We start from the raw sequence: 23,026 nt of genomic DNA on the forward strand, positions 1-23,026 counted from the left end.
TCGTCCTGTGCGCAGGAGCACTGCACAGCAGCACTGCGCAGGCTGGCGGGCGGGGCTGGCCTGGGGCAGCCTCACAACCACTAAGCGTTACACAAATGAAAACGTGATGATGTCACCAATATGCAAATTACGGTTGTGAATCAATGCATGAAACATTTTTCATAAGTGACAGATTCAGTCAATATAACAGTTTAAAGTGAAAAACAGTGAAGCTGCTGTTATTAGAAATGTATCAAAGTGCAGATTTGATGCTGCAGCAGTTAATAGTCTTTTACTTATTATAATATTATAAAGAGTTCAGTGCAGACCTGCTCTATGTGTTAAGTTACATGAGATCACTTTAGTTGTGATTTGGTGCCTTATTGATCAGATTGACTTTGTAACTGCTTTAAAGAACCTTTGGACTCCAACGCAATGCAGAGAAGATGTAAAAGTGAGAGGTAAACTAACATCCCGGGTCTTCAGAATTATAAATCAACATGTTACACTTTTCCGGGTTTAAATGGCCGTGAAGTGTAACCTATGTAGGTCTTGCTGCAGCAGTTATAATTACCTGAAGGTGAATTAAAGCAGACAGATGTAGATTACAGGTAGCAATGGTCCAAACATCAGCTGGACATATTAACAACTCCAGAAGGAAGGATGGTAGTTAGAAAAGCACAGCGTAATTTGTTTTTGAAATGCCCTCGGTGTAGTCAACCTTTCCCTGCATGTTTTCCTGTGTGGGCGGACAGATTCTTCCTCTGCCTCGGTCAGGAGGAGCTGCGTCTTGTTTTGGCCCCGTGGCAGCGTATTCTCTGCGACAGAAACTCGTGTCAAACGCAGACTTGACATGCTCGGCGTGTGGGAGGGAGCTTGAATGGAGTTCTTTGACTCGCTGCCTTATTAACATTCCAGCTGCCAAGTTATATCCACCACTTGTCGGCTTTGCCAAACACTGCGAGGTTACACTGTGTAGCCCAGTGATTTTTCTTTAAGTTTGAGCGTGGCACAAAGCTGCTGCTCGCTGTGATCCTGTTAAGGGTCAGAAAGGAGAGCGAAATAATCCATGTGCAGAGAGCACGATCCTGATCTCTCTTGGCTCAGGAACAACGCTGTAAATGTGCATAAAAGCAACAGATTTGTTCTGCACATGTTGCACAGAGCCTGATACAGCGGGCATTGCAAACAGCCTTGGTCTTTAACCACACTCACGTACGACCTGCATCCACCCACATGGCTCGTGGTTTTGCTGAGATTAACTATAAAAATGTGCCTAACCGAGGCAATACGCTCCCTCTGTATCACTCTTTTCCTCGCTGTTACACAAGCAGAGGTACAGGCCTGAAACGACACACTGAGGTGGTGTGAATATAAATGTCTGTGTGGGAGGAATCACGTTAATGTGGCTCTAGTTTCAGGACACTGGAAAAAGAAATTTCACACAGTAACAGCTGCAAAGAAGGATTTATTTTAAACAGTTGTGGGCTTTAACATGCACTGATTAACTCTTGTGTTTTCCTCAGAACATCCGCTCTAAAGTGGAGCTGTCAGTGTGGGATCACCCGGAGGACATCAGCCTTTCCTTCACCGCTACCTGCCAGGATGGGAAGCCGCTGCCGGGCCTCAGGAAGTGTGCCGACCTGAAGATAGGAGACACTGTGAGTCCCTGCCCGCGCTCCTCTTTCCAACTCACCTCGCCGTTTAAATGTTTTATCATGTCGGCCCTAAAGAAGCATCCACCAACAACGTTTTCCTCTCTCGGGTTATGAAAACTTTATTAGAGGCTCTAAACGCGAATGTGGTATTTTTAAACCTGGACTCTACTTTGCTCTTTCATGACTTGTAGGTACAGCCATGGAAAGGGCTGTAATGACTGCTGCTGCTCTTTCAGGGCACATGCGTCCTGCTCTGCCAGGGATCAATTCCTCTTTTCATTCAGAGCAGCATTTCCAGCAGAATCCAGGGCACATGGAAATGGTTGCATGAGAGTGGAAAACATGAATTTGAGTGCTTTCAGATTCAAGTGGTTGGAAGCAGCGCCTTGCATTTGTGCTAGAAAGTATTTGTTAGTTTATTTTTTCCGAGAACGAACGATTTGAGGTTTGCTGAATGCAGCCCTGTGCAGTTTTGCAGACTGTTGTCCCGCATGTTTGCAGGAGCAGACAATTAAAAAAGTGTTTGTGTGTGTGAAAAACAACATGTGGTTCAGGATCTGTAAATTAAACTGCCGATGTTGCGGTTACGTGTCATGCGCTGCTGCCAAAAGACTCATCATGCATGTTATGTTTAAGTATTCAGGATGTTTTACACAAATGCTCAGCAGTTTTTGTTGAATGCATTTCGTTATGCAACATGAGATGGCAGGGGCAACTTACTGCTGGAAAGATGTTCACAGTACTTAACAGTACTGTGTATACTGCTTAGTAAAGGCTGCAGATGTCAATAAGGGGCCGTATAACAGATTCTTTGAGTTAAGATAGGAATCGTCTGAGACAGGACCTTTTTCTCTGTTTGTTATTACAGAAGCAAATCATTACAACTACAGGAGTCACCTCTTATCTTACTTCATCCTATCTTCAATCAGGTGACGCAACTTTTATGGTTGTCACATTGAAACATTGAGCAACTTCAGCACTTAATTTAATGACAGATGAGTTAGAGGTGTTTAAAACAGCTAAAGAGAAGTTGGGGAAAGTTCCAACATCACTAACTCGTAAATAAAAGGCAGAGATGTTTCGTTTGTGGAGTGAAAGCGATAAAAGATCAGCAGATTGATATCATGACCTGGTGGAACGGTGAAAGTTGAAGCAGCTAAGCGGTTACCTACAAGAGAGGCTGGGCCTGTCTGCTTTTAAACTGCAGTGTACCATGACAGGCTGAACAACACGTTTTCAGATTGGCAGGTTTGAAACGTCACAAACTTAAGGAGCCAATCCTGTTAATGGACGGGGTGACGCTATGCATATCATTATGTGCAACCTATGGCAACCCCTTCAGCGTTGCGCGAGCAGCCGTAACCGTCATCGTAACGCTACTAAAGTTAACGTTACTACTACTAATGACTACATTTCAAGCTGCTAAGCTTCAACAAGTTGCCACTAAACGATGGCAGAGACGTGTTTTGTTTCGTGACAGAGGGGGCGGTTGGAAATGTGCAGAGTGGGCGGGGCCTATGCAGAATTTTTAATGAGGCAGAAGGAGGAGATGTCTTGGGAGGATTTTTACAAAGTAATTAAACGTATTTTGCAGACAAAATATATCAGACACAATTTATTATTTCAACAGAGCATTTTATATGTCTTAAAACGTGACTGGAGCTGCTCTTTAAAATATGAATTTTGGAAGCTTGTGTCATACAGTTCTCACTGATGTTATTAAAAATAGTTAACTTACGTTTGTTGTTTATCAGGGAAACACAATAATTCAGTCTGAGATTGAAGTGAGGTCTCAGCCTGCAGCACAAATCCTTCTGCTCTTCCCAAAGTGAGACTCACAGTCGGAGCTAAAGAAAGCGAGTTGTGACTTGGCAGTGTGTGGCAAACGCTGTGTGACCTTTGAATCGTCCTAAAGTGACTTCCTGTCTTATGAAATCAAACATGGGGGGGGTTCTGCTCCTTATTGTAACCACAGAGACAGTGCTGGCATCTTTTGAAGAGAAGAAGTCGGAGTAATGAAAGTCACGATGACTGGGCCACTCTCTGTGAGGTTCACTCCAGGACACACAGTTGGTCCCTCTCTCCCGAACTCGAGTCCCCTCTATGTGTTGATCTCTGCTTCCTAATGAATGATTTAAGACTTCTATTTCAGCTGCTTGAGGATATTTCTCAACTATATCTAAGAGAAGGAAACACTATCACACAGCTCTCTTGGCAGAAGCAGTTCATTCCTCGGGGAATCTTTAGCCTCTCAGCTGGATTCAATCAGCAGCGGATGCAGCTTTGTGAGCCTCACACTCAGTCCTGCTGTCCCACTGAACATGTTTCTCCTGGCTGACCTTCTGCCTCACATTCATTAAGACTGAGGAGGAAGTCGAGTCCTGCAGTGATCATTTTATTACAGTGTCTGATAAGCCGTAGATCTATACCTCGGGTGGTGGTTTCTGGCGCCCACACGCATATTAATCAACCCCTTTACACACATTGTTTCAGTCTGACTGCTCTGTAGCTTCAGTCCCTCCGTTTGTGTTTGTGTTGATCTGATTGTAGATGTTCGCCAAAGGTGTTAAGAGCTTATAGAGTCAGTGAGGTTCGAGTTAAAGAGTCCAGGCGCCCTCATCATGAGCTGGCTCAATTTTACCCGTAGCGGATTAGCATGCTAACCTTTCCTGCACGGCAAAGCTTAGCCAGCTTAAAGGATTCGATCAAAATGTGTAAACGGCCTCCCTGCCAACCAGTTCATCTTTTACTTTACATTCAATTTTGGCTGTTAGGGTCAGCCCTACACACAGGTCTGTATGTGACTGACTGTTAGGGTCAGCCCTACACACAGGTCTGTATGTGACTGACTGTTAGGGTCAGCCCTACACACAGGTCTGTATGTGACTGACTGTTAGGGTCAGCCCTACACACAGGTCTGTATGTGACTGACTGTTAGGGTCAGCCCTACACACGGGTCTGTATGTGACTGACTGTTAGGGTCAGCCCTACACACAGGTCTGTATGTGACTGACTGTTAGGGTCAGCCCTACACACAGGTCTGTATGTGACTGACTGTTAGGGTCAGCCCTACACACAGGTCTGTATGTGACTGACTGTTAGGGTCAGCCCTACACACGGGTCTGTATGTGACTGACTGACTGAGTGACGGTACGTTCACAGCCGTAGAGAGAGAGAGTTGCGACATCGCAATAGCCGCTCATGGAGCATGTTGGACCTCGACTTGTGCGACTCTCTGTCTATATGGCTCTGGATACTTGGTTCGGGGAGTTGGCGGGGCTGCTCCTCCGCTGCTCGTCCACTGCCTTCACCTACGTACGCAGCGTGCACCTGCTTTCAAACACGTTGTCATCGGCCCCATAAGGACAGTCCTTGTAACACATTGCCCACATAAGGGCACATTGACCTGATGCGGTCAGCCACATACGAGGTTTTGACCTAGTCTAACTTCTATTTCCTTTCCTCACTTTACTTCCGCACTCTTGTGTTTTCTCTGAGCTCCCCACCTAGCTGCGTTCTCACTTGCTGTCTTGCTGCACAGAAGCAGAGGTCAGGTGACTCAGGATGATGGGACATTGTAATTGCTCTGAATCTTGCACCACCTCTCTGTGCTGGTCACTTTATATTCCATACAGCGCCTCAATTAAGGTTTGTATTGAGTCCTGGATCCATTGAAAACACTAGCAAGGGGCAGCTTCATACATGCAGCCACACAGAGAGCTCCAGCATGGTGGAATTCTTTTCCCAAAGCCCCCTGCTCTCCTCTCCCTGCTCCTTTATTTTCCTGGTTCTGGGATGGGAAAGGGTGTCGGGGCAGAATAACACCAGTGAATGGAGGGGGTCGCTCTCGGGTGATTGGCCTTGCTCTTGTCTTTTATCCTCGGCTATGAAAGGAGAGGGAGGGTGCCAAGCTTCCCAGTCTTTTACTGAGGAGGATATGACCCGGTCCTCGTCCCAGGTGTCAGTCACTGCCTCTGTGTGAGCTGGCCACCGAGCCCGATGCTGCATCTCAATGACGGCACACAAAAGTAGGCCGGAGGAGGCCTGTGAAACTGCAAACGGTGAAAGAAGTGAGCTGGAGTGTGTGAAGCTATATGCATATGAATGAAGCAGGTCTGTGCTAACATACCGCCGGTTTCATGTCCAAACAAGTCAGAATCATTTCAATTGGGTTATGTTGTTTAGTTTTGCCTTCTTTGTGCGTTTTGTGTCCGTTAATTGAATTTAGGGCAGTCATAAGAATTCCATCATGCAAAAAGATTCCAACATGGTGATGCTGTTTTTATCCTCCCATGAGGGAAGTCTTAGTGGGAGAGTTTGAGATGCATTTTTCAATGTTTCTACGAGTTAAATTTTATTATCTGTCTATATGTGTTTCATCGTAGTACAACCGAACACAGTCTCTTCCTTCCCTCTGACTTCCAACATCTCTCCTTGAGTTACCCACCCGCCTGTGCATCGAGGCATTTTCTCAATGAGTTGAATCTGAACGCATCCCCTCAGCCTTTCCTCCCCCGAATGTCTTATCTCACTACTACGACTTCCTACACACTGTTTTCCCTCCACAACCTCACATTTGTCCTAACGAGCCACGTGATTGGATGGACTGTCCTCCTCGCGACTCACATTTACAGTAAATTTAATAGTGTCCCTCATTAACTCGTTAGGCTGAATCGAAGGGAGAGTCCGGGCAGCTCGTGACGTAGGCGCTTCCTGTATCTTGAATGAGCTTGTGTTTTATGCTGGACTGGAGTTTTTGAGACCAGGAGTGACCGTATTTGGATGATAGGCTGGAGTTTAATTTATCAAGCTGTACGTTAAGTGTATAGGTGTGATTGATAAGTTTATAAAAGGCAGGTTAGAGACAAGCTAACAAGCCAGGTGTAGCTTACATAGACACAGATACCTGCTAATTAATGCTAATATTTAAAGAAAATAATACTTGACTTTCTCTCACTGAAGGGACCCACATTTTTTGTAAAATATTTGCATTAAAAAAATCTCCAAACGATGTTGGCAAACAGCTAGCAGCACCTACCAGTCACTCACTGCAGCCACACCCTTTATTATGCACAAATTTAAAGGCTTAAAATGCTTCATTTTACACATTAATATATCCGAAATAAAGTGTGTCCTATGTAAATATATCCTCGAAAATTAAATTCCTGAAAAGACAGTGAAGTTAGACTCTCTGTGTTTGTAGTTCTCAGCTCTTTGTTTACATGGACGTGACGGCTCTGTGCTCCCGCTTCATGACGCAATTCATGTACGCGGAGTAGAGTAACATTAGGGACGATCGCTAACTCACTGTTGACTTGAATGTTTTGCTTACTGTTCTGTAGCGTTATCGTATCACCGCCATGCTGTGTAATTACCATGCTAGCGGGGGGCTGTAGCATCATGCATAGTAAACCAAAGTGTGCTAACGTTAGCCTGCAGCAGGACAATGCTGGCTGTGCTCTATTGCAGCTCGAGCTGTAGCATGCATTCTGTCTAGTTCAGTCTAGATCGACATATAATTATGTTCAGTTGCTGCTTCATAGTAGAACACAACACTTAGAAATGTCTCCGAAACAGTACAGCAGAATAGGCCGAGCGGAAAAAGTAACCGGTCGTAGGTTGTTGGAGGTGTGGCCAAACAGAGCGTTTGTTTTGGTTTCATGCTGGTGCTCAAGTGCGACACCTACTGGACATAACGGTCGCGTATTAAGCTTTTAAACGGACAGAATTATGTTTGCTAAAAAAACATGTTCTCATGTCCTGATTTGCATTAGTGTCTCGCTGCAGCACTTTGGACCAATAGCATTCATGTCACTAATAATATTGTTAAGCAGGAAAACGATGATGCAACCAATGATTATTTTGTATCACTGAATAATATGTAGATTCATTTCTCAGAAAAAGGTGGAACATGTCAGTCAGGGTTCCCCGAAGGTCAACACGTCTGTCTTTGAAAAGTGAGACCAAAAACAATCACGTCATAATCACTGCAATCAGATCATTTTGGCTCTTTTCTGTAATGCTTGGTTTGATATTTGACACATAATTGATTCTCTAAAAGAGTAACGGTGGTGCAGTGAGGATGAGACGAAGGGTTGCAGAGAGCTCCCACCCTGACAGAGACCAGCACACACCAGGGACAATGTCAGACAGACTTACAGTATGGGTTGTGATGTTTTTATGTTAATACGTGATAAACAACAGGCCAACATAAACAGCCTGAAACTGCACAGACTGTGCATGCAGTGGCTTTTTCATCGGTCCAGTTCATGTGATGTATTTAAACAGATATATTTCCCTAATGACAAAGCTGATGAAACACTGCTGAGGGTACGCAGGATGTGTTGCCAAATCCAGGCAGAAGAGGCCGAGCTGTTTATCCTGCACATCTGGAGCGATGGTTGAGACATATTTGGTCTTAAGCTGCAGGAGCAAGCAGGAGATGCAAGGATGCTTTTTACTGACGATATACAGATTCAGACACACGGATGTTCTTGCCAAGAACAGCAGGAGCTGCAAGGGAGGAATATTTACTTCTGGTACAAGACTTCAGTTTGTCCTCTGGGGGTCAAAGTGCTTCTAGTCGGAGCTTCAAAGCTGAGAGTTTTGCCTTCCCTCTGCAGCAGTTCAAATCTTTAAACCAAAATAGATTCCACCTTTCCTCGCTCCTTCTGCTACATCTGTCAGTCAGTGTTTGTTTAAAGCTACAATAACTACACAGGTTATCTAAAACGCCTGTAAACACCCTCAAATTAAGGTTGAAATCTGGCACATAAACCTCACAATCATTGTTTTTTTCTGCTCGGTGAGCTGAGGAACAGAGCCAAACCAGAAGAACACGTGTGTTTCTTTTCAGCACTTCGTCACAGTCACATACATGGTGTTTAAGTGAAAACATGCATTCATTTAGCAGCCAGTAAAGCTTATTAAAGTCAAGACGACATCAAAGAATAACCCCGAGCTGTACGTTGCACAGAAAGCGTTGAGAATGATGTCTGTGGGTGAGAAAAATGAGGGAAAATACCAGAAGAGCGTGCTCATGTTGGAGCAGAAAAAACAAGCAGGGCTGGGTTTCTCTTCCTTCCTCAGAGCAATCAGAAGGGTGTAGGTCCTGTGTCATGTCCCACTTTCTTTCTGCTGAAAGACACATCATCTGCACACTGTAAACTCCTCTCTGGGTGCAATAAGCCCGCTGGTGTAAACATAACACAGGGTCATGTGTAGTTCATGTCCACAGGGTAAGACTGCCAACTGTCATATGTTGGCTGAGATGTAAAGACGCAGGGTGGGATCAGGTCACAAACAGGAAGTCACAATCTGTTCTCCATCAGTCTCGGTGTTTGAACATTTTCCTTCTAATTACACCACTTTTTCTTCCTGTTGTAGGTGTCGTTCAACGTGAGCGTGGAGGCGAGGAGCTGCCCTCCCCGCGGCACAGACCAGAGCTTCACCATCAAACCGGTGGGCTTCAAAGACCGCCTGGAGGTGTCCGTGGATTATCAGTGCGACTGCGGCTGCAGCAAGAAGGCTCAAACCAACAGCAGCATCTGCAGCTCTATAGGTACTTTTAACATTTATTTCTGTACATTATACCTGGATTAACAGGGAGTGTAATAGTTAAAATATTGATATTGCAATCAGGTTAGACCAGCCTGTTTTAGATTCACTGTTAAATGATGTTAAAGAGTCGTTTTAATGGATTTAAAAGAGGAAATTAAAACTGTTCTTCCAGAGTTTTCTCACCCAACAATCCAGGGATATATTTGTTTCATTCTTTAGTCTTGCCAGAAGATGTTGTTTCATATGACTGTACCTGTAGAAATCAACATCTTCTTGCATCAGGAAATGCAACAATTTTGAAACCAAGGAGCCACCGGTGACCCCCCCATCCCCCCAAAAAGAAACATGAACCCTGTTAATAACACGGCACATAAAAGTGCTGCTGCACTGCTTCCTGTAGTTTGAAACTGAAGCCTCAATCAGGGATTTCAGACCTGCTATTTTGACTTCAATAACTGCAGAAAACTCCTACTGTGGCCCCATTCATTGGCTACTTTCTCTGGCATGATTATGGAGAGGCTCTCACTTGTGGTTGTTCATGATAGTTACCATAATGATACCCATTAAAGCCAAAGCTATCCTCTAAACGCATTTTTAAATCCAAACTTCGGCTCGATGACGCTGTGACTGCCTTAAAGTTGAATGTTGGTGTGTTTAATTGATCCAGTGTGTTTAATATTTTGGTGTCTAAACCATTAATAGGCACAAAAAAGTGGTATTGATCCAGTGGATTGTTACAGCCGGCTGCCTGCTCAACAAATCTAATTCCAATTCCAAAACTTGATGCATCTATTCGTCATTTATTTAAAAACAGGAACTTTAAATGACCAACTTGCAGAGTCAAAACCATCGAAAGTGAACACCTTTCAAACACCCAGAGCTCTAGAATCTGGATGACATGGAGACATTTAAGTTATGTGTGTCTGAAGAAGGTCTACAGGAACATGATGTCTTAATGCATATTCAGCCAGTGGAGTAAAATAAATCTCCCCCTGCAGGTACTTATAACTGCGGGACGTGTAACTGCGAGCCGGGCTACCTGGGCGCCCGCTGCGAGTGCCAGGAGGGCGAGGCCAGCAGCATGCACCTGAGCGCCTGCAGGGAGGCCGAGGGCAAGCAGATCTGCAGCGGGAGAGGAGAGTGCAGCTGCAACCAGTGTCTCTGCTTCGAGTCCGAGTTCGGAAAGATTTACGGGAGCTACTGCGAGTGCGACGACTTCTCCTGCGCCCGACACAAAGGCATCCTCTGCTCAGGTAGGAGCATCCTCCACAGAGTGTTTTATTGATTCCTGTGAGTCGCTGTGCTTGTAGCGAGGTGGTGGTTTGAGCCGCCCTCGGCATTAACAAGAACACAAGCTGTCATCAAACTCGCTGTAAACTTCAGATCTGCTGCATGTTGTGGGTTATAATTAAATATAATACACGCTCATGATGTTGAGTCACGCTCCCATACCTGCTGTGGGTGTGTCTCTGTGGTTTGGCCCTCTCCTGACTCCACAACCAGCACAGCTTTTGAGCTGCAACCGTCACCTGCAGGGCTGCTGGCTTCCCTCCCAGAAGAAGCTCCAGAGAAGCAGCTGCTTTGGTCGTTCAGTCCTTCAGATGTTCAGCTCGTGTTTTCTTTCTCCTCGGTGGGCTTGTTTTCATACGATGCTTCAGTGATGGAGGGCCGGAGAGCGGTCGGAGGGACTTGTTTTGGTAGAAAAGAAGCAGATTTAGCACTCAGGATGTTTTAAAAGTAAAAAAACAAGTGACAGTAAGATTGTGAAGTGGTTCTCAGAGCTTTGAGCTGATGCTTTTTGGCCTAAAATATATTTAATAAACGCTTTGATACTAGAAATGACTTCCTGATAAACAAAAATACCAATGTAGGTACAAGCAGACTGTTTTGCAAAGGGTTAAATTTCTCCTCCTCTCACTGAGCTGTGCTGCTGGTGCCCAAAGAGAGGCTCGGTATGAAAAGGCAGGTTTGGCTCGGCTGAACCAAACAGGCCGAGGCTGTTGTGTTCCCAGGACATCGGGTCCAAAGCTCTGCATTCTGGAGCTGGACCTCCTGGATCATCCCCAGGCCAGCAACTGTTCCCCTGAAACCACAGAGAGCGCTTTGTGGCAGAGGGGCCGGTTTTTGGCGCGATCCCCTGACACAATGCCCGCCTGTATTTATCCATCCTCAGTAGAAACAGAAGTGTTTCGTTTAGTCAGCAGCCGGGCCGGACACGCTGAATGCACAGACGCAGAATGGCTGTTTGTGTGTGTGCTGATCATCTATAAGCAGTCATTAAATGTTAACAGTCCACTACCTTCTGCCGCTCGTCTCCTCTCTCCTGCTCACTCAGCGTGGGCGCCATAATGAGTCCTAATGACACCCAAACGCTACGCCTCCTCCACACTTTCCTCCCCGCGCTGCTCTGAATGTGTCGGTTAATTATTGTGGAGTGCCCTGTGTCAGGCATGCTGTAAAAACTACTCCGCGCCCGCATGTTTAAAAAAAACCCATCAGGAAGCACTATTAAGGTCTGCTCAGGCCCCTTTAGCAGGCAGAACTACCCTGTAAATAGCATTGTGCTCCACCTGAGAGTGGCTCATTTGGAGTCTCATGTCTGGGAAAATCCAGAGTGTTGAGACGTATAAACCGCCTCCAGGCTCGACAGGTTTTATTAAAGAGGAAATCAGCTGGCAGCGAATCCTCGCTGTGTTTTTCTTCTTGTTAAATAACTCGTTGTCTCCCTGAATGTCTGAGAGGAGTTTTCCCAGGGAGCTCACTGAGGTGTGGCTATCAGCCTGTCGATCTGACATGTTGGTAGGAGAGTGTGCCACAAGCAGATTACTGATCAGGATTGATGCCAGCTGTTGAACTTGTGTGATTTCTTGTTGTATTCATGTCTTGGCATCATGAGCAGCATCAGTTGTTTGGTCTGTTAAATATTAGAAAATGGTGAACAAATGTCTTTCGGTGTGTATGAAGCCGAAGACGACATCTTTTGATGCCTCATTTTGACCACAAATGAAAGAGATCGAGCTTCTATTTTCTTCGGCCTCTGTGCGAGTCAACACTTCTTTGTGTTGCAGAGACACGCAGTCTTGTTGCTCCTCTTAATCTCTGTTGTCTTTCTGTCAGTACTCTGAGCTCCACTGATATCTCTCCACTTCTGTTTGTCTCTGATGCCTCCTCCTCCGTCTGTCTGAGTACTTCTGTACTCACATCTTTACGTGCTTATTTTAAATCTCACCCTTTTGTGCAGAGAAAATGAGATGAAGCTGCAAACAGCCACATTTATTTGTGTCTTGTTTGTGTTATTTTTGCTCTGAGATGAGATAATAAACGACCTTATTGAAAGAAACAAAATGTATTCCAGACGCGTCGAGTTTCTGCTGTTGTTTGCAGAAAGTCCCGACTGGTTCAGATAACAAAAACATGAAAACAAGATGTTCTTCAGAGCCTGAATAATGCAGAGCAACAACACAATCAGCAACAACAGAATACTAATGTTTGAGCTCACAGTTCACAGCTCTCATGCATCTCTGCATGCCTCCTGCTCCTCTGCCATAATTGATACATTGCAAGACAATCATATAATGATACACAGATATCTGTGTGTGATAAGTGCAGGATATGTTTGTTTATTCACTGCAGTTTGACAGAAACCGACTGAATGTTTTCAGTCTGTGAATCTACAGACTTTAGAAAAACTGTAAAAACAAATCAGGACTTTGGCTTTGAAAGTGGCTGGTGCTTCTCCTACCTCCGTTTCATCGTTGTCCGGCATTTTCCCGCTGTCTTCTTCTTCTTTTATCGTGCTGTCAACTTCGTCTGTCAACTTCATCAGCCTTCCTTCATGTCATAAGCGTCACCGCAACGTCATGAAGTAGTGACACGCAGTCAAAATAGCAGCGAAATGTGTTCACAGCGTCATATTTGTGAATTAAAATATCGATATTTGGCGGCAGCCTTTCGATAATTGTATTGGACGAGTCAGGTGACGATATATTGCCGTATCGATATTTTGTCGCTCTAGTTCAGATCTGGAGATTGGGCTGACCATGACGTGTAGAGAGAAATCACCAAGCAAGAAAGTGCCCACTGCCTGTCATGAGACACGCTTTCTTTTCTTCATTTTACAGCATTTCCAAATCACAAAGTCTATTTTAAAAAACTGGAAGAAGACTCGACTCAGAGCCCGTGTAGCAGCCTGTAACAGAGCTTTCAGCAGCCGTACGTGGGCTCCATCAATGGGAAGAGATGGATCTGTGGACATGAAAGCTCTGTCGCACTTTTTAGGACTTATCCTCTGGGTTGGATTAAAACTTTGGCTACTTTTTGACATTGGAAATAAAAGCAAGCAAACAAACCAACTCAAAATTCCCCTTTAAGTCTTCTCCAGATGGACACAGGTCTGTTAGTATCTGAGGGAAAACCCAGGATTGAGATGTCATTTTGACCAACTACTTCCTCTACGGTGAACTTTAGTGCTTGAAAATAAAGTCTGTGCTTGCATTTTTTATTTATAATAAAATAGATTGTGACACCAACTCTGTTCTTGTAATGGTAAGTTCTAGATCAACTTACAAAACCTGGTCCAGTCAGAGTTGAACTTGAACACAGCGACAGAAGCAGGCAGCTCCCACGCTCAGCTGTAGCTCACACCTGCTGACCAGACTGGCTGTTTGTTGGGTTGGGCTGTAATTGTGTGTGTGTACATGTGTGCACGTACTTAATGGGTGTGAATTCACTGTGGTGACACGAGGCAGCCAAACCAGCCAAAACCACCAGAACGCTGTGCTCCCCAGTGAGCCGCTCTGAGTTTTACCAGCAGATTTACTGCATCGCTCTCCCTGTTAGCTGGAAAATAACAGCCGCAGATGATGGTTATATTTTATATTTACTCCAGTTCTCTTTTTCTCCCTTTTCAGTGAAATGAGACGTAGTGGAACTTGTGCAATGGCTTCTTGCAAAGAGTGACTCAAAGATTGTTTTCAGATTCTTAAACTTATTTTGTGAGTGCTCAGCGGTGATAAGATATCGCAGGTAAACTCTCCTTTTAGGACGATCAAAAGATGAACTGACTGCACTGTTTATACAGTTTTGTGCAACAGCTAACTTCATTTCAGGTCCAGGTCCAGGTTTTCCTGTTAAACTGCTTTGGTTAGCAACTCTTTCCACCAAGTTAAGGACTATTGTAATCAAGAAATCAAAAATGTGTCAGAGGGCGTTGCACAATGGAAGGACACAGTGGCAAGATGAGGGATTGAACTGATGACCTCCGAGTTTTTGTTCTGTTACTCCAAATATTTGTTTTAATCCAATAAATCAAGCATTGATTAACTTTAATGATAAAAAGATATGCTATTGTTACTTAAGTCCGAAGAAAAGTCGACGTAGAGTCAGCAAATACTTTTAATTTGTAAGATTATGCTCCTGTGTCCACTAACAGTGCATATTGTGCTCAATTTCAGAGCGCTTCTCACCGGCTCTTACTGTTGCTAGGTTACGAAAGTTGTTTGGCGGCCCTGCCGCTTCCCTCGGTGGTGATCGTTAAATCGGTTTTAAATTGCTCTGTAGCTCAAAATTTGCTGTCATTCAAGGAGATCCAAACAATGTAAAAGAATCGTGTCCTGGCGTTAGCAGCAGCTCTACACCTGGAGATTGTACCCTCAAAAGGATTAGCTTCGCCTCCGCCATTGTTGTTGACAAAGTTGATCTCTGTCCCGCCCCTTCTTGATTTTGATTGGTTGGTGAGGGAGAAGTGACATTGACGAGCGTGCCGGTGTCATAAAAGTTGGAGTATTTTCATCTGAGAGCGCAGCAACGCAGTAAAAAAGCCTAATTATATATAACAGAATATAAAACACTGAATTAGTCACAGTCTGTACATTGTCTGAGGGTTTATTTGGTTTTCAGGAACACACTTTTTTTTAAATTATCAATCGACTCCGTAAAGAAATCAGAAAGAAAACTTTCATGAACTGGAGCGGGACCGTGGCCCATGTTGGAGGAAAAGAGCCACGAGTGTGATAGTTATTTGTCCATTCAGGAAACAGCATCTCTCCAACATTTTCTCCTGAAATGTTACCAGTGGGGTTTTCCATTACGTTTCTGTCGGGTGCAGTTTTCCTCCAGTTGGCGTCTTGTAGCTTTTAAAACATGTCAGCTTTAGTTAGTGGTGTTTGGTTTGATCAGGCCTCAGAGACACCACTCATCTAAACGTAACTCCCAGCACACATTACATTATACAGTTCTGCTCTATATCAGTTATAGAACGTCTGTTTCTACCCTCAGCCCTGTAACTACTCAGTCCTTCTTCTTCTCTTTTAACTAAACTGTTGCTCAGAGTGAATAAATGGAACCAGCTGCTGCTGAATTATAAAATCAGTCATTCTTTTTTTTTTTTCACACTTAGACAGAATCTTTCTAAAAATGTCCTTCCAGACACCGAGCAGATGTGTGCTTTCACAACAACTCTGATTAAACCAGTATTGTCTCGCATCCGGGGGTCAGGCAGGAATCTCATCCCACATTTGTTACTGTTTTAAGTGATGGATTGCTATCATAATATGAGCATAGATAAAATGCAAAACTGCGGTTATTGTAGCGTCAGATGCTTTCTGACATTAAAGTTACATCTTCTTAACTTTTCGTGCGTTATTGAGATTTAAATGCATGGAATGAATTCTATATTACTGACTCAAAGCTAAAATTAGAAGAATTACACTATAATGAATAGTTTCTATTAACCACATAGCCTATACTTCTACAGATACATATCAAGATACAGATTATACAGCTAAAAGAGACTAAGAACAGCTCCTCCTGGGGCTTCAGTCAGAAAAAGATGTTGTCGTAGGTGTAGTTTGCAGCAGGAAGCTATAAAGAGGATGTGTTATGTATCTGGGGTCAGATGACCAGTGCTGGACGAGTCTCTGTCCCTCAATGTTCCTGTAATCTTATCCTCCGTATCCACACGGCCATCTGTCCTGTGTTTATGTCTGTGTGCGTCCATGGAGCCTTGAGTGTCTCAGAGGAGGATCTTCAAGGTGACTGATGAGCAGACAGACGTCAAGATCTGAGTAACCTTTGTGAGTGAATGTGTGTGGCTCAGAGCACTGATTTACTCACTGATGTTAGTTTGTGTTTATTATGTTTTTCTTTTTAAAGATTAGGGCTGCAGCTAGTCGACTAGTCATCGATTATTGAAACGATTAATCGACTAATCGGATCGTGAATAGCACAATGACTAAATGTCTCTTATTTAGCTCTCAGCTTTAAATGTAGTTGGAGATTCTCTTAAGCCTGTGCTAACTAACAATAAAAACAAGGTGCTCTTTACAGATCCTGCAGGCGATCCGATTCTTTGCAGCGTTGAAGCTGAAATGCTCCCAGACTTTAAAAGCTTCAGAACGTGATGGTGTCGCACCGGCTGCCGCCATTTTGCTATGTTTTGTTTACCTGTCGCTTCCCTGCGATATCTTATCACCGCTGAGCATCACAAAAACAAGTTTAAGAATCTGAAAACAATCTTTGAGTCACTCTTTGCAAGAAGCCATTGCAGTAATTTCCACCATGTCTCTCAGTAGAGACGAGTAAGGATGTGAGATGGCTCACCCCTCAGCAAACACAGCTCCAGAAAACGATGTTATGTCCACACACAGCATGAAAAACACCTGGGATGATGTACCCGACTTATTAGCGACAATTGGCGAGTAATTTTGTCTAATTTTTGACAATGACAATTGCAGACAATGTTGACTTATTGTTGCACCCCAACTACAGATATGTTATTATCCGTGTATGTGCACAGGTATGCGAGCAGAGGCCACATGACATTAAAGTTGCTTACAAACAGAAACACCTGCATCACATCCTTAAATCTTTAAAGCTCATTTCAACCAAAACGGAAGCTTTAAAGTTTAAGAGAACAATAATTTGAAGTCTTACTGGTTTTAAGGTTAACAGGTGGAAAGCCTCCTCCTGCTATGTTTTTACAACTTCACCCTCCTCCTCCATGTCTACCCACATCATGTGACCTTGTAAGGCAGATGGACTCTTGAAATCTTGCGAGAAACCGGCAATGATTTGCCTCAAAGCTTGCGGCAATAAAAGTAAAACCATATCTGTACCATGGGACAGCAGTGATCTCTTTAAATATAAAGTGTTTTGTTCAAATGTGTTCTCACTGAGGAAAAACCTTTTTACAGCCAATTTTAAGTTGCCATCACCAACAACCTCAGCAAATCTATCCGTTGTAGATGTCTCTGACGTCTTACACTCGTAAGTCCTGGTGTAAATATCAGCCTCACAGATCCTGCTGCTGCTCCGTCTCCTCCCTCCCGTCTGTTTCTAACAAGCCTCCAGTAAGTCTTGAGTTCCTCGTCCTCCTGCCCCCCTGACCCACATCTCCTCTCTCGACTCCACAGCTGCTTCTAAATTATGATCTAAGCACTCAGCAGTCTCCTGTTGCCAGAAATAGCGTGGCTTTCTTTTCCAGACTTTTCCCCCATAAATAAAGCGTCTGTCCTCAAACTGCAACCTGTGTGTGTGTTTGCGTGCATGTACGCCATGTGTAAGCGTGTGTGCATGTGTGTTTCTCCTTATAGGGTAAACGGGAACATGTGTGTTTATTCATGTTCCTGCCGAGCATTACTGGAACTCAGGGAACGTCTCCTCAGGCTCAGAATGTCTTCGGCTGTATTTGTTTTGTCTGTTAAAAACAAGGAGATGAACTCGGCTTAGCTTTAAGTCCACTCTGACAGGAAGCGAGCGTGCAGGTGAAATACAGATGTTTAAGTTGTTACACGAGCTGCAGTAAAGACATGTTGGAACACAGGAAGCAGTGCTGAAAGTTACTTTAACAATTAAGAAAAAATGTGCAGCTTCAGCTTGTTGTCTCACAGAGAAGAACCAGAAACTTCCCAGTGATAAATGACATTCTAGAAGTATTATTTAGCAGCTTGTTGTGTAATCTCTGCTGTGCATTCTTTCTCTCGTTGTCATCTGAACTATAAACACCGTGTTACGGTAAAAGACTTGTTTTGTTCTGGTCAAAATGAACACGTGTCCCGTTTGTTCCCTCGAGGTTAAAGGAGATGATGTGTGCAGGTTTTTCACTGTGGCGCCGCTGCTTTTTTTTGTAGCTTGTCTTTAATTGGAAGGTTTAAACAAAGTTGGAACAGTGCAGCAAATTACTGAAATGAATCAAGAAGCAGGTTAGCAGATCTAACAGTCCAGACTGGCTGTTTGTCAGCTGCTGTTTTCATTAGTTCAGCGTTTGCCCGTTTGTCTCCTCCTGCATCACCGGGTCTGTAAAGTGTGTTACATTCAGGGGCTGTGGTTCACATCAGTGTTTTATGTGTCATTACTTGAACATGCGGCAATTAGTGAGTCTGGTCCTTGTTAACATTTGGCTGAGAGCCACCCAGGCAGTCAAAAGATCACTAACAAACCAAATGTGACAGAACGAACGGGGAGTCTTTTAGTCCTTTTGTACCAATCAGTTAAACACGCTGTGTCCTCCCACACGCAGGGTTAAAGCCCTGAAGGTGGGGGCAGTGATGCTTACAGTTCTGTTAGTTTACTATGAAAATATGAGTAATATACAGCTCAATCTAATTTAGTTAAACCAGACGAAAAGCGAACTACGACTGGGACATTAAGTAAGAGTTCTCCTTCTTTAACTTTCCTATTAATGCTTATTGATCGTACTAAAGGAGGTTGGTGTACACGAGGACTACCTAATAAGGCCCAAACAGAGCATATTAAGATTGTAATACTTGTTAAACTCCCTTACTTACAAACAGTAAGCAGTTATTAGGAGGTTATTGTCGGAAAACTATCAATAGAATTGCCTTGTTAATGTACAAACTGTCATGCCAGTGCTTTATAAATATATGTCTAATTTAGAGCACATATTGTACTTAAAAGCAGCATAAAATCAGCATCTTAAAATCTGATATAAAAGAGGTGAAAGATGACAACATGAGGAGAAGGAAGTGAAATACTTTATTAGATATATAATAAAGTCGAGGGTATGACAGTAAAGAAAGTTCTGTGACTAAACAAAGCTACCTGAGCAGCACCTGACACTCCGTCCTCACCCCCCCCGAGGTAAAACAAACACTGTGACTCCTCCCCCTCAGCTCTCTCTCGGTTCTTTGAGACTTGACTGAACTTGAGTGCTGCAGACAAAGACCTCAGGTTTCTTTATCCTGCAGACAGAGAGCCACACCTGTGTGCAGGCTCGTAAAGTTCCTTCCAAACACACCTGCACAGGTTTTGTCTTTGTACTGGTGCGTTTGAGGACTTTCCCACAGACTTTATCCTGAGTAAACCTGGAGCTAAAATCAGCCACAAAGGAGATAAAGGTCTAACACAAAGGTTGGGACTCAGCCAAAACTCTCCTGCGGGTTGACCTTTTTTTTAAATCAAAGACATGAAATCATCGCATGCTGATAAAAAAGCATCTACACATGCAAGTGGAAAGTGTTTCATTTTGTGAGCTCAGCAGCTGTTTCCAGGCTCATTTCAGCCTCTTCAGTGACTCCTCATCACGAGGAGTCCCCGGAGGTCACCGCTTCAGCCCCAGGATTCAGGTCTTTAAAGCTGAACAGGTCACTCGATGTTGGATTCATGCTTTGTCGTCCACAGTGTGTTGAACTCGGGCATCTTTTTCTCATGGTAAATAAATGGTGAAATGCTCCTGGGTTGGCGTACTGAGGCCTGAAAGTAGTGCAAAAATATCCCATCCGCTACAATGGATCAAATTTTAATGCCCCGCTCATACTGGAAGAACTCGTTGATAACTCTGGCGCCTGCCTCTGGAGTTTAACACGGCTTTATAGACCTTTACTGTGTCTGTTAGTTCCTCGTCCATGACAGCACACTGAGCGTGACAGCCGACTAGCTGCTGTACATGTGTAAACCTGAACAGATAAAAGTAGAAATGAGTCATAGGTCAAAAGGTGTTCTGGGTAAAGATTCTAAATGTAGTAAAGAAACTCTGCTACAGGCTGTTTGAGCAGATCCAGGAAGTAACCCTGAGATGAACCCGTTGCCCCCGGTGAGACTTCTTATGTTTTGAAGGACGTCTGCTTGATCCTTTGATTGGCGTTTCTCCAGTTACACCCATCCAACACAACAGCAGAGTAAATCCCAGTACTTATTGTGAAAGAAATATCAACCTTAGCGCACAGAAAGAAGAGATAATCATCAGTTCCTCGCTGCACTTTAGTGAGTGTCAACAAAGAAATGCTTACACAGCAGACGTCAGCATTTAACAAGTCGCTGGTCGCCTCAGTTATGAAACCCGGGTCACAGACGGATCATTGTGTCTCCACGTCGCCCCTCTGTGATTCTTTTTATAGGCTTTTGTCTTCTGCTCGCCGTGAGTAACCGTCAGTGGATGTCCAGGCATCCTGTGAGTCGCACAATCCAGAAGTAAACACTGTTTTCTCGGCTGGTAATGACTGTTGTCTGTCAGCCATGTGATGTTATCCCTGTTAGAGCCACGCGTCAGAGCTGATGATACCTGTTATTGTTATTCTGAAGGATGCATTCTTCTTCTTCTTCTCCTTACCGGCACACAAACCCAAAGAAAGACGGCTGTAACCCCCCACATCGCCACAGAGCAGAATATTAGCTGTGTTTGTTTCTGATGACGAGCAGCTTGGCTCGGCACAGGAGGGAGCCTGTCTCAGCCTGCACGTTTAACTGCCCACATTTTTCAGCTGTTTTATCCCGACAGACAGACAGACAAACGCACGCATATAAAGACAGGCTGGTAATATTGTTTTAACAACCTTTTAAAGGGGAACACATCAGCTAAGAATTGGAGAGCATAGAGAAAACACACATCACAGGAGTCCCAAAGTGTAGCACAGGGAGCTGCTTTCAAAACGTGTATGAAAAAAGTGAAGTGAAGATAAATACGGTTTTACACTTTGAACTTTGTAGGTCACTTGGATGACTTTAAAAATAGTGTAATGTCCTGGAAAATCCATCCTTGCATTTTCTTCCGGTCGGGTCGCTGTGGCAGCAGGCTTAGCAAGGTGACACAGACGTCCCTCTCCCCAGCAACATTTTCCAGCTCCTCCTGGGGGCTCCTGAGGCGTTCCCAGGCCAGGTGGGATATATAGTATAGTACTACTTCCAGTAGGACGTGCATAGAGAACCTCCACAGGGAGGCGCCCAGGAGGCATCCTAATCAGATGTCTGAACCACCTCAACTGGCTCCTTTCGATGCGAAGGAGTATCATCTCTACTCCGAGCTCCCTCCGGATGTCTGAGCTCCTCAGCCTCTCTCTAAGGCTGAGCCCAGACGCCCTGAGGAGGAAACTCTAATGGCTGCTTATATCCACGACCTCATTCTTTCACTACCCAAAGCTCATGACCACAGGTGAGGGTTGGAACTTAGATCGACACTTTTTTATACAGCAACCCAAAAACAGTGGTTAAACCACAAGTTCCAACATTTCAAGACAGAGGCAAGTGAAACCAGGAAATGAACCAAAATAAAAGCCCAAATAATGAAGCTCTACGCTGATGATAAAGAAGAAAAGATGTATTGGCAGTAACATGGCGGTTGACTGAATTAAAAACCTCCATAACAAAGGCGAGAGTGGTTTCAGTCATTTCAAATCTTGGGGAATAAAACAGAATGTTTCCAAACAAATATCCTGCTGCTCCCTTTTTCGCCCAAAGCCAACGAGACATTTTCCATCCACCACAGATTTGTGCACAGAATCTTCAGTCTGTTATTGCCTCTCAGATGGTTCAATAAAGTTCCTGCCCAGAAAATGAAGGCTTTGGAGGAATCAGCGGCGTTGGTCATGAGCAGAACCACAGACTGTCTGAAGATCCTTTTTCTCTCTCACAGTGAATTTTCACTTCTGCTTGCTCGCTTTGCGCTCTGCTTCTTTTGTAGCTCTGGATGTTCGAGGTGATGTTTCTGTTTGCTCTCGGCCTCTAAATCTTACAGTACCAACTTGTTCTTAAACATGAATCATCGGCCTTCTTTAATCTCGACAGATATAACTCTAGTCCTCGTTGATCTTGGGCTTGCTTCCATTTTTATGCAGCTCTTTAAACGCAATCTCCTTCAAATTGACTAAGAGTTGCTCCTCCATCAGGTCTGCTTATTTTCCTTCCTGAGCAGCTTCAGTGGCTCTGAGACGAGCAGACTGTGTGTGTTTAGTCTCTTATCTTATCAGAACAGTATGTATCCCAGCCTTTAACCCTGAAGGAGGATTAGTAATCATTCGTCACGTCTTGCAGTGTTGAAAGTGTGTGTCCTCAATAAACCTAAAGAGCCGTCTCTTCTCGGGGAAATGAAACAAACATGTTGGTCTTTTTCAGACGCAAAAACAGATTCTTTGTCATGTCGGACAGTCGGTTCTGTCTGTGAGTCTCCTGCGTTGACTCATCAGCAGTTTGCTTGCTGGCTGACTCCTCTTGTTTACAGAAGCCGCTGTCACTCCGGAGGTTTCACAGGGCTTAGCTGACTTAGAGGGTTCCTCTTACTGCTTGTTGTTTGTGGTTCTTCTTACTGTCATGAAAGCATCACTTCTGTTTCCATCACGTGTGTAATTGAAGCGTTTAGGAGACTGAAATCATGGCACACCACAAATGAGGAGCATTCTCTCTAACAGTCCTGTCGCATGAAGTTACAAATACGTCTTTCTGCTGTCATACAGACTTCATGAAGATTAATGAAAGGTGCAATCATGGAACAAAATCCTGAGTTTTGGCCCGTCGTCTCGTTTGGTGCAGGGTGCTCTTAATACTCAGTTAAAGCTGTCTTAAAATCAAACAGGTTTCGTATAACTCTTTCGGTCTTGGCT

At 44.1% G+C, this 23,026-nt stretch overlaps 1 protein-coding gene across 1 annotated transcript in view; it reads left to right on the plus strand.

Annotated features, from left to right (window-relative positions):
• itgb5 (integrin, beta 5) overlaps nt 1-23,026 on the plus strand; it is a 51,806-nt gene that overhangs the window by 8,246 nt on the left and 20,534 nt on the right. The window contains exons 9-11 of the mRNA XM_069662837.1: nt 1,506-1,640; nt 9,024-9,198; nt 10,196-10,450. Coding sequence (XP_069518938.1) covers nt 1,506-1,640; nt 9,024-9,198; nt 10,196-10,450 — 565 coding nt within the window. The remainder of the gene's footprint in view (nt 1-1,505; nt 1,641-9,023; nt 9,199-10,195; nt 10,451-23,026) is intronic.

The sequence above is a fragment of the Semicossyphus pulcher genome, unplaced genomic scaffold (genome assembly GCF_022749685.1).
Source record: "Semicossyphus pulcher isolate SPU_LCO1_2020_fin unplaced genomic scaffold, fSemPul1.0.p SCAF_15, whole genome shotgun sequence".
Classification (NCBI taxonomy): domain Eukaryota; kingdom Metazoa; phylum Chordata; class Actinopteri; order Labriformes; family Labridae; genus Semicossyphus; species Semicossyphus pulcher.